General features: G+C 26.9%; 1 protein-coding gene and 1 non-coding gene across 9 annotated transcripts in view; both read left to right on the top strand.

Annotated features, from left to right (window-relative positions):
- The window catches only part of LOC123305991 (RNA binding protein fox-1 homolog 3-like), a 306,815-nt gene extending 305,149 nt beyond the window's left edge, over window positions 1–1,666 (top strand). For all 8 annotated transcript variants that reach the window (XM_044887847.1, XM_044887842.1, XM_044887843.1 and 5 more), the window contains 2 exons: window positions 181–244; window positions 1,008–1,666. In XM_044887847.1, the coding sequence (XP_044743782.1) occupies window positions 181–244; window positions 1,008–1,052 (109 nt within the window). In that variant the 3' untranslated portion in view covers window positions 1,053–1,666. The remainder of the gene's footprint in view (window positions 1–180; window positions 245–1,007) is intronic.
- Window positions 1,667–9,710: 8,044 nt separating this feature from the next.
- Trnal-uaa lies at window positions 9,711–9,794 on the top strand. The gene has a single exon. It is a non-coding gene; the product is annotated as a tRNA-Leu (tRNA).
- The last annotated feature ends 2,913 nt before the right edge of the window (window positions 9,795–12,707 follow it).

The following is a 12,707-nucleotide window of genomic DNA, read 5'->3' as shown; positions in this document are numbered from 1 at the left end:
TTCGAATAACGCCCGTATTTGTTTCCTTTAATATACATAAAAATTTTTCTTCAATTATCCTCGTTCATCATTTTGTTTCTTATTTCAGATTATCCTGTTGGTTTATCATTTTATTCCTGATTTTCCTGAATTTTTTATTTATTGTTATAAACTTTAATAATTGCTTATTTTCGTTTTTAGATACGGCCGTGAGTATGCTGATCCATATTTAGGACATGGAATTGGACCAATGGCAGGATATGGGGTAAAAATCTCTTTTTTAATTTTATTTATTTTCTCCAAAATTAATTTTCAAAACACAGTGAAATATTCCAAACCAAAGAACTTAGTGGAGAATTTAATTGCCTTTACCCTCTTCTCATCGAGTTACCTTCATTACGCATTAATTAAAAGAGAGGGGCAATGGCACACGTCATTTTATAGTCTTTAAATTAAAATTTCAGGTCTCTAAATATGTATTAGGAAACAAATACAACCACTGTTAGAAACCTAGTAATTCAATTTTGGCACTGATTTAGTCGCCATTTTTAGTCAAATACATATTAACTATATATATTTATTTATTTAATTCTGGTATGAAGCAAAAAATCTCTCAAAGAATTTGAATTTTCTATCTAAGTTTTGCAACTTTTGCCGTGAAAACCAGTATTTAATAGAACCATGTTCAAACTAAGCCATTCTATGCTGTGCCGTGTGAATTGTTATATCGTTTCATAATGAAAAATAAGTCGTGTTGTTTCGACAAATACTCAAAAGATTAAAGACAACCTTTAGATCTATATGCGAACGTTCAATTGGCAATCGTGGACAGCAGGCATACAGCCTTGAATGCAATCCCAAGATCTCTTGTTCCCGACGTATATCATTTTTTGACAGCTGTTAATGTCAGGCCTCCTAAAATTACGGTTTAAAAAAATAAATATCATCTAGCCATCATTTATTTACACAATATTGATTTCACTTTTCCGCTTAAGCTATTAGACTAAAAAAATTTTCTTTTCTTTTAGGCTCAAGTATATCGAAGTGCGTATAATAGATTTGCTCCTTATTAATATTTAAATATACAACAAATTCCCCCATCACACAACAACCAACAATGATCGCTCACCGAATTTCAAAATCGTCAACCAAAACATCTTATTACGCAACAAACAAGAAATCCTGCTGGAACTTATCTTTATATAATGTAAAAAAAAAAAAGAAACAATCAGTTCATCGTATCAACCGTGTAAGATGAATTTTATCTGCAATCAAAGTGTGCAACATATGACTATTAATTAATTTCTAATTAATTTATTGATTTTAAAAATGGGCAGCTACACGCTATTCTACAGTGGTTAATAAATTAAGAAAAATCGATATTGATATTTTCTTGTTTAAAAAATCGAAGAAGTAAAAAGTATGAAATTTTCTCTCTCAGGTATTGAATCTGAATAAATATTTTATTAGCCGCGATTTTTTAAAATGTACGTGATGTCCCACAGTTGGGAGGGGCATATTGTTATTAGCCAGTAAACAATGACTGACGCGAACAAGAAAAAAATAGAATCTCAAATGGTGCGTAAAATAGTTTTATAAGAAAAGAAACACGCACATTGATTTCAACAAATTTTTGTTAAGCTACAAGAGATTATAGCTTTATTATTTAAGTTTAATTTTTAGATTTTCCCACCTTATTTAATAAGAATATTTTTAAATATGTTTGTATATTCTCTTTTTTTTTTTGGTATCTAATTAAATATTTCAAGATAGGCGAGTATTTCCGTAAATTATGACTCTCATTACACGAATAATTTTTGTATTGTAAATCGTGTTTTTGATTTTCTGGTATGGTAAAACAGTTTTGATTTCCTGTAAAAATTAATAATCACAGTTATTCATTTTAGTTTTAATAATACTTAGTAATAATCTGGCTCGAAGGACCAAAATGTATTTTGAAACATGATGGTGTATTAAAATTTATATAAAGTTTTTGGAATAATTTGAAAGCATGCAAAATTTTATGAATAGTTATTACTGTCATTGACTTAAATTTAAATTAACGTAACATAATGTCGGTCATTATATGCAATTACAAATTTTTGACTATTATATTCGATTACATTAGGAATCTAAAATTTGAATTTGATTATTAATTGGAGTTGTGTGTTTTAAGAAAAGTTAATTTATCAGTACGTAAATTATTTAAACGTAAAACTGTTGTGCCATAATAATTCGACGTAATTTTCTAAATGAAATAAATACTCTTAAAAAAATTTATATACAAATGGAAATTTCACATTGACAAATGCCACATTAAAACTGTATGCTTTGTGATGCGTAGAATTTCGGAAAACAATATTTACAGAAAGTTGTTTATAGTCCGGCTCGCAGGACCTGAATATTTTTGAGACAATATTCAATTCTAAACAGTCAAAATAATACAAATGCTTTGCCTACATAAAAAAAAGATTCTTTAAACTTTTAGAAAATATTTTCACATAAGTGTGTATTATCAAATGTCAAAAATGGCTAGCATGAAATCTCCTATACTTGTATATATTTTTTCAGTGATATTCAAGCACAAAATCCATGACTCATTTTAAAAAATGTGTATAATTTGCGCAAAATAATGATTAAAAATATATTATAGGCATCCAAAAATAATAAATCCTTATTTTTCGATGCCCAAAACAATTTTTATGTAAAAAAAAATGTTTACAAAATGAATTATTTTAGAATTATACGTATTTTAATTATTATTTTTTGAATTATTTTTTATTTGTGCTATTTTGTATCTAAATACTTTCAAGATACAAATATTTTTAGGTGCATATTTTATATAAATATTTATATTTATATTTTTTAAGTGAAGTAAAGAATCAAAAAACCACTGTAGAGTAGAGATCACACAAATAAGATGATGTAGTATATTTAAAAACAAAAATATTTTTTAATAATTTGTAATTTAGTCTTTAAAAAAAAGATGGATATGTTTTTCAATTTTTTTTTTAAATTAAAAATACTCAAATAAATCAAACAAAATTACGTAAAAAGTATGAACAAAGCGAATTGAGAACAATTGTTTTTTCTTAGTTATTTATTTTTTATTATTAAATTATTCTAAATGAAACTTTTTGCTACTGACAGTTCTATGATAGGTATGATCATTTTTAAGAAAATTTTACTAGAAATGAATCCACTAACAAAAGTATTGTGCTCTTGATTTCTTTCGAGATACAAATTGAAAATAACTGTATGTTTTAACAGAATTAATTAATTAATCCAGCTCAAAGGACCAAAACATATATTAGAACTCATTCATTTGTATCTTTATGATCATAAAGTAGAATATTATGGAATGTGAGTTATTCGTTTCTAAACTATTTAATTCAGAGTAGAAAGAAATCACAAATCGTTTCATGATTCTCACAATTCAACTATGCCTTTAATAAAGTAATTCATATTAAGAAACTATGAAGAATTAGCTAATTTATTTGAATTTGGATTTAATCTTGGTGAAAAGATCTTTAGAAAATGAATACCTTTGATTTTAGTTTTGTAAATATTTAGATAACCATAAAATTCAACCACTTATTTTTCTTACATAACAATTTTCAGCTTGAAATCTAATACACTTTTAAACTAGAGCGCTGTAAATGTAGATTAAAATTAACTACCTATTTTGTGACGTAAGAGATAACGTTCGATATTACATCTACTTTACAGTGTCTCACTTTTACCAAAGATGTTGCTACATACACACCGCCCCACTAAACACCTTAAAATTCTTTAAAAAACCATAGCTTTTTTTACTAATTTAAAAAGAAAATCATCATCCTACACGCACGTCAAAGTGTAGCCGAGTACCCGTGTTCGTCGCGTATTATATTTTAATAAAGAAATTAAAAAGATGTAAATAATTATTAAAAAAATAAAAGAATGAACGTAAACCAACAATTATATTGCCATTTTTTAAAAAGTAATTTTTAGGGACATTCAGTAGCAGTGTTTCAAATTGTACGTACGAGGATAGCTAAAAAAGAAACATGATAGACGTAAATTTTTAGAGGTACTATATATTTAAACAAAACAAACAAAAAATAGTTTTAAAGGAACATATCGGCTTATATAAGAAAAACATTTTTAGATATTACGTTTTAGAGACTATCATATATTTAATAATAAAACAAAAAAATATCCATTTCATTGTGTACATCCATTTTCCTCTCTCCATATGCAATACAATTTTCCTCATTCAATCCATAAATACATTGATCGGTTAAGAAATTGGGAAAAGTTTTTTTTTAAATAAAAAATCAATTTACGCCTAAATAATTTATATTATTTTCACCGAAATTCTTTTGATTAAAAATTATAGAAGTAGAAAAATTAATTATTCAGTTTGATGAATTTTTCCATCCGTTAAATAGTTAGCACTACTTTTTTTTCGAATTTCCTGTATATGATTTTAGTTTTTTTCGTGCAAGCTAACTCGCAGCAAGTCTGAATGATTTAATTATAAACTAATACATTATTATCAATTTAGTCTCCAAGAATTGAACTCTTTTGGATCTAAAAATAGATACAAATATTTTAAGTTTTGCTGCGCTAGTTAACAAATTTCAATTAGGCTTATATTACTATTTTCAAAAAGTTAAGCAATTGATGATTGCATAACATTACAATAAGTACGATCTTTCGCCTTCTTCGATGTAATTTCGTACTCATTAGTAACTTTTTGAATTTTGGGTGCCCCTCAAATCACGGACCTGAGCCTAAATCCGTCTCTGATATGATCGCAGGAAAGAGGTGAAATACTTTCTGCTTAATAATAAGATCTACAGACTTGGAATTATTTCACGTTTTTCATTTAAACAAGAAGACACGAGACAATGTTTTATTCGATTTCAAATTCAGAAAGTTGATTTTATATTTATGGAAAAATAATTTCTCTTTTTTTCCACCGGTCTATGTACACAAAATTGTATTTTGAAAAAAAAAAAAAAAAAAAAAAGCTGCTCTCTAAATAATATTGGCAAAATTTTTACGAGTAATTGCTATTATGAACGAATGCAATTATTTTGAATGTATTTTTTTTTGCGTGTGTGATGATCAAATGTGAATCAATTTTATAATTATTATACGCATCCGTAAGAAAAATACGTATACGTATTTGTATGCGTTTTAGATTATAGATAATAAAAAATTTAGTCTACTACTTACTTATAATATAAAAAATATTTTTTTAATACTGATAAAAATACCGAATAAAAATAAAACAAAGAAGTTCGAATAATGTGCTACAAGTCGCGTGCGTCACCTAGTTTTTTTCTCTCGAATTTATTGGTTCAGTTTCAGCAATTTGGTGCTACGTGTGCTATATATATTACTAGAATTATGTTTTATGTTATTTATAAAAGAATAAAATACCTCTCGAATAATATTTTGCTGTATAAAAAAACGTTGCCAAAATATCATTTTGTGTTGTGTCTTTTTGTGTTTTATTCGAGATGGTAGCAGAGTTTTTTCTCTTGTTTTTTTTTTTGTAAGACGTTTATCTCTCTCTGTCTCTCTTATATTTTTATAGTAAGTAATTTTAAAAAAATGATATTATTATCTTTTATGATTAAAAGTTTTTTGTGATTAGTTTTTAAAAAAAAAAAAAAACGAAAATGATGCTACTTTTGATATTAATCAGCGGAAAAAATATTATTTCAAGAAAATTTGCAATAATATTTTTTTTAAATCTATTCTACAACTTTTAATACAACATCCACGATTACACGATTTGTTCATTTTATAGACAAACCCTTTCACCAATTCTTAAAATTTATTTACATTGAAAAAATTATTAATATAATTTTGTTCGTAAATAATTCAATCTAACAGATTTTTACAGGAACAATAATTAAGGAATAAGTTACCAACTTAAGAAAAAATTTCTAATCGGAATGACTTTATTTTAATTACTAAGTCTTTAAATTGATAAAAATGACTTCGTAACCCGAAAATGTGTAATTTCATTGAAAGTTACGTTTGTATCTTTATTTAAAAAGAATTGGAATGCGTGTATCGAAAGAGAAATATAAGAATCCATAATTAGACTAAATTATTGTCGATTATATTTTAAAATATTACCAACATAGACTAAATATTTACGACTGTATTTCCATATTTTCAAAATTGTTTACTTTTATTTTACGGTTTACAAACTGAATTTAACATTTATTTATTTTACAATATTTTGAAATTAGAAATCAAAAATTATATTATCTGTCAATCTAACTAGCTATTGGTATAAGTTTGGGCTGGAGTGAAGTTAAATTCATTAACACTTGCAAATATTTTTTCAAAATTATTCTTACAGATCGAATTGATAGTTAACACGGACCATAAACCTCTAGCATAGTTAAAAATCCAGAAAAAAGGATTTGCACTGACTACAATATTCTAACTGGATGAATAAATAGCACCCCTTTATACAAAAATCTCTATGTTAAATATTTCATGCAAACGAACCATTCGATGCAAAATTATCTCAATTTTTCGATGCGCAATCCAATTTTTCAAATCTAGATGCAAAGTCGATTAAAATCTAAACAAATTCTTTCATTTAACAATCGCAACATATTTACTAGTTTTGAAATGGTTAAATGAATTGTAACAATCGTTAATTTTGTATGTCTTATTATTTGTTTTGAAATAATAAATCGTGTTCGTAATTTAAGTGACATATTGTGGCTTTCAAGAACCAAAGAGAACATCTAACTATATCAGTATTTAATAAATCATGTGCTCAATACAATTTTACAAGTTTGTCTCTCAATAAAAGTAAATAAAATAAATAAAAAATGTTTGGTATATATATTTACTGTTAATTGTAATTAATTAAAAATAACATAGTTATTAAATTAATTAATTAATAAATATGATAACATAGAATTTGTCATTTTATTATCAAGAATTTATATATAGTGATTCAATAAAAATTTCGTCCCTCTAATGTATAAAGCATTACACATAATATATAAAAAAATATATATTATATATATAAAAATATATATTCCATAGATGTTTACGCATAAATATAGATAGTTAGCCCATTGTTGAAATATGTTGTGCTTATATGATTTAAATACTGTCGGAAATGAGGCATTTAAGGTTGCAATTCTATGGAAAATTTGTATGGAATCAGTCTCAAAATGTTCGTATGAGTAAGTAGAACAAAGCCATATTGAACAGATGGTGTGCTTTTACCATGCGCCGGCGCTTAGAAATTCTCTCAAGATAATTCTGCTGAAAAAGTATGAAATTTGAGAAAACAGATATTGCACCTTGTCTCGTGACATTTTTTTCTTAAAACTCACCGTTTTTGAGATACAAATGGATCACATAAAAAATCATATTGTTCGGCTTCATATTTTAGATTAAAATTTTGACAACAAATTTCCAATAATGTATTTTGTTTTTCACAGCCCTCTTTTAAGTGCTCTTAAGCACTTAAAAATTCTTAAATAACGTCTCAAACTTTTTAGAATAAACTTTAAGCAACACAATTTTTTCTAAAAATAATAAACTGTTTCGCCATATTGTAAATTTTGTACAACATACGTTTTTCAGCTGGTGTTAGCTATCTTAGTTTAGTTTAAACATCTATGATATATTCTTTTAAACAAAAAATTCTAGTTTTTAGCCATTCATTCTCATTTGTAATAATAAATGGAGTTTTATAAATATGTATACACTTATTTTAAAACTGCTCCATCCAAAAAAACCATTAAGATTAAACAAAAAAATACTCTCTTAGAGCCCCCATTGAACAAAAAAGAAAAAGGAAAAATTGTTTGATATTTTCCGATAATTTTTGGTTTTGTTTTGTTTTATACTGATCTACCAAAAAATTGGGAATACCTGATTCACTGAAGAATAACTGTTCAAAAGGCTACTATTCGAGTGATCTTTAGCTTGTGACAGACCAACTTTGCTATTGATGGACTGTTAATAACTGGAAATAACCAATCAAGGTTTTTTATTGGATCTGATTGATTCTTATTGGGTTTTGCTGTCACTCATTAGGTAGAGTATCAATAAAAACGATAACTGCATTGTAGCTGAAATACATGTTTATAAAAAATTGATCTAGGAATTAGAGAGAATTTCAATTTATTGTGATTATGAGTTTGGATCCCATTTTTTTAGTTAATCAATGTAAATTTTTTAATCTCAAAATAATTTTGATTTGATTTTAAATGAAAAAAATCATAGATGGACGATAAGTCTTCCGTTCGGCACAAAACTGTTATTAATCAAAAAAAATAAAAAAGATTTGATGTTTTGCACAAATTAAAAATAATTTCTGTACAAATGAAAAAACAAATTGATTATTGATTGCTTAAATGTGTAACATATTAAAAATAGTGAACAAAAAAAAAATTTTGGATATGAGAAAGTCACTGAAATTGAAGAATATTTAATTTTTAAGTAAAAAAAAAAAACAAACGTAAGTTACTCATTTTTAGTATAAGCAGATAAAATTTAGTTCTGCTAAAATAAATAATGTACAAAGTCTAAATATTATGTTTATGCTCTATCATCCTTCTGTATCATTGGATTATATTTAAAAATAAAGAGATGTGAATTATATATATACCAGCTCTATAAATAATTTTTCCTAGATTCCATTACTCTTTCCATAATCCACACAAACTAACTGAGTAAGTGTAATAAGTCCTAGACGTTAAAGGTAAGATTTAAATTAATGTATCACATTTTAAAATAATTGCGGTCATTTACATACCACACGACGCAAAAAAAGGAATCATTTCCAACCAATTAGATTTCAAATAACTCAAAACAGTACAAAATCCTTTCGATTTCGATGAATATGAAAGCATGGATGTACAAAGCTTGGGGAAAATATTATGAATTTAGATAATAAAATCCTTTTAAACAAAGATCTTATAAAAATATTTAAAAAAAAAAACTCGAAAAAATCTCCATAAAAAATTGTTGACATTTGAGTACCATTATTTCAGCTTATTGATTTCTATTGGCTTTGGTTTGAGGTACCCAATTAACGGTAATTTATCATATAAACTGATGCATACTAATTGATTATTTCCGTCATTTACATTAGAAATTATCCAAAAACGGGAAGAGGTGTTCAAACTTTTGTTCTTCATGTTAGATTATAAAGTCAATAAAATCAAGAAACTTCTTTATTTTATTCTGTCAAAATGTGATATATTATTCAATCACTATTTTTCAATTAGTTAGTTCTGCGAGGTACAGAAAAAAACTTTTACCAAACTCTGCGCATCGACCTCAATGTCGCGATGTATATTGAGCGATTTAAGGTATGTTTTGAGACGATGCAAAGTTGAAAAGGAGCGTTCATTCGTCGCTGTTGTACCAGGCAAAATTGCCAAATCGTAAAGCATTTGGTAGATATTTAGAAACACATGCATATATTGAGTGATTTTTTGACGTCCTGTCCGGCAAAGTTGATCTTCGTCAACCCAGATGTATGAAGAGTATAAAATATTGCGATGATCTGAACTTCCAATCACCACCCCCCCCCAACCACCGCGAGCACGAGCCTGCATAATAGCATTAATTTTTAACATCGTTAAATGTTTCTTATCAATTTGTTTGTGTTTTGTATTTTCTGTAATATACTTAATTCTTCAACAGTGAAAAGACTGAAATATTAACACGTGATATCATCAGTCAGGTTGGCCGAGCGGTCTAAGGCGCCAGATTTAAGCTCTGGTTCCCAAACGGGAGCGTGGGTTCGAACCCCACACCTGACAATCACATTTTTTTTAGGTTTTTTTAAGAGGCAAAAATGCATATTACCAGTAAACGTCATTTGGTGTGAAACGAAAAAGTTTTTTCACAAATAAAAACATTTGTAGGAAAAATAATGTTTGATGTTTTCAAAAAGGAAATCGTACATCAAAATAAACAATTAAAACAATAATAATTTGTGCTTGAAATGGTTGCATCATTTATTTAAAAAAAATTATTTACCAAATTACAATATCAATTAATATTTATACATTTTCGAATATTGAACAAAATTTTTTAATCCATGTTAATGTAAAGATACATTTATATTTATGTTGAAATTAGATCTCTATTGTGCTGTTTAATTCTGTTTTGGCAGTTCAAAATGAAACAGAACATTTTAGAATAACAATACGCTTATGATTTGAGCTTTATTAGTTTTATATTTAAAAATACTTAAAAAACGTAACAACTGAAATAGAAAAATTTGCTGTCTAGTTCGAATATAAACATCTATGATCTTTACTCACACAACAATAATGGATATTTAACACAAAATTAATGATATTAATACTGAACAATTAAAATAAATTTTACGATTTCAAAAAAAATAGTAAAATGGTGTAATTTTTAAAACTTATTAATAAAAATGGTGAACCATTTAATGGTATAATAGTATAGTACAAAATGTGTTTTCTAATTATTGAGTTCATTACTCAAAACAACTCATATTTATTATCACATAATCAATTTTATGGTTGATAGCCACAGTTACGGAGAAAAATGTATACATTAAAAAAATAAATCATAACTCATGTATTTTTACTTATGAAAAGAAAATTGAGATTTTAATGGACATCTATCAAAATTTAAAGCTAATGAATTTAAATATTAATTAATAGTGTATTCAACGAGGATACTAATGGGATACTGATAGAAAGCTGGCAACGTCACGAAAAAGGTATGTCAAGATCGCAAAATTTTTGATATTTATTTTTTTATTGAAATTATTTAGGGCTAAAATATGTCTGGCTGGCACCTAAGAGTGATTGCGTTTACTATTTTAAAATCATTTTAAGACAATTTAATTAAAAACAAGTGAAAACAAACAATTAACTGAGTTAACTGTTGAAATACCATGTATAGACAGTGTTGATTACTCTATCACATTACACATGCATACATGTCATACATATGTAACTGATATAGCCATATCATACATACTATTTGCGCTCTCACGGGTAAACAGTGATGTTTACAAAAAAATGTTTCAGACACAAGTTGTTTATTTTTTTATAAGAAACATTTTTTACATTTAAACTTTTGTTCTATCTCTAACGCAAGACCCAATTGACCTATGTTGCTCATTTACTAACTTGACCTCACTTTTTACGTCCTCAGCACGCTATCAAAATTTCAGCTTGATATCTTTTTTCGTTTTTGAGTAATCGTGATGACAGACTGACAGACGACAGACAGACAACCGGAAATGGACTAATTAGGTGATTCTATGAACAGCTATAGCAAAATTTTGTTCGTAGCATCAATATTTTTAAGCGTTACAAACTTGGGACTAAATTTAATATACTATGTATATTTCATATATACATGGTATACAAATCATATTTAATGTGATGTGATTTTTAGCAAAATAAATGTTTAATTTCTAGACAGTTTTGCTATTATGCTTTATTTTAACATCGTGCCAGAAACTATTCTAATAATTAAAATAAAACTTTTTCAAATAATTTTAATATCGTTTTAATTTAATATGAGGCAATTATAATCAAAGAATGTAATTTTAATTTCCCAGACAGAAATTCGGTTGCTTTCCCGCGTTAGTTAACGCAATCGCTCTCAGGTGCAAAACTTCAACCCTACCTATAATTTCATATAACGAAAAGAATAATAACATTGAAAATTCTCGTACTATAATAAAAAGAAAAATTTTCGATCAGACTTCCAAAACTTACAGACCAGCTATATAAATAACCATAGCCAATAACAGATCAGATATAAATGTTAAAAATTAACAAAATCTACCTTGATCGCATCATTGCTTGAATAAGATTACCAAGAATATTAATTAATAGTAATTCTCTTTTGAAATCCATTCGTGAACACACTTTTTACACTGGAATATGATTAATTTAATTTAAAGTCCGAAAACTTTATGTCAATTATGTACTTCGAATGAAACCCAATTAGAAGTCTCCGACATTTATTTGTGCATTTTTTTACTATAGTCTGTCCAATTTTAATCCGAAATAAATTGTTTTGTTCAACATCTCCATTTCAAGAACTGTTATTTGGAAGTTGAGCATAAGAAAATTTTTATAACTTTAATGCACATGTCTCTTGTACCTAGCTATCAGGGCCTGATTAACCATATCGAGGCCCGTAGGCGTTGCAAGTCTCGGGACCCTTTTTCAAACGTTTGAAGATCGTCAGCTCTTTTCAATTTGATGAAGGGGTGTGTATTGAGACGCAGGTGTTTTAATTTTGACTTAATTCTTGTTAAATGCAATAAAAAACAATAAATGGAAGAAAATAGTCTTGGCAAGTACATGAAGGGGAACACAGGGGGGTGTGATGAGTTCTAAAAATGAATTTTTTGCGTAAATTGATTCAGAATATGTTGGTAAGTGTTTTTGTTTTTTAAAGTTAAAAGAAGCAGATGTTGGCAAGTACTTGAAACTTTCTTCCATCGTAACTCGAAAATGGTTCAACCTTGAGTTGGCTCTTTTAAAGTAAATCATCAATCTAATTAGAACACCATATAATTTTAACTTTGTTTAACTTTTTTTTACACAAAGAATAAACTAAATCGAGATCAAAATAATTTTGTTTGACGATGAAAAAATAACATAACCATGCGCGAATTTAGAATTCTTGGAAATTCTTATATTTACAAGAAATAACAAATACAACAGCAC

The sequence above is a fragment of the Chrysoperla carnea genome, chromosome 1 (genome assembly GCF_905475395.1).
Source record: "Chrysoperla carnea chromosome 1, inChrCarn1.1, whole genome shotgun sequence".
NCBI lineage: Eukaryota > Metazoa > Arthropoda > Insecta > Neuroptera > Chrysopidae > Chrysoperla > Chrysoperla carnea.
Note: the sequence above shows the minus strand (reverse complement) of the source record. Positions and strands in the feature narration are given on the sequence as shown.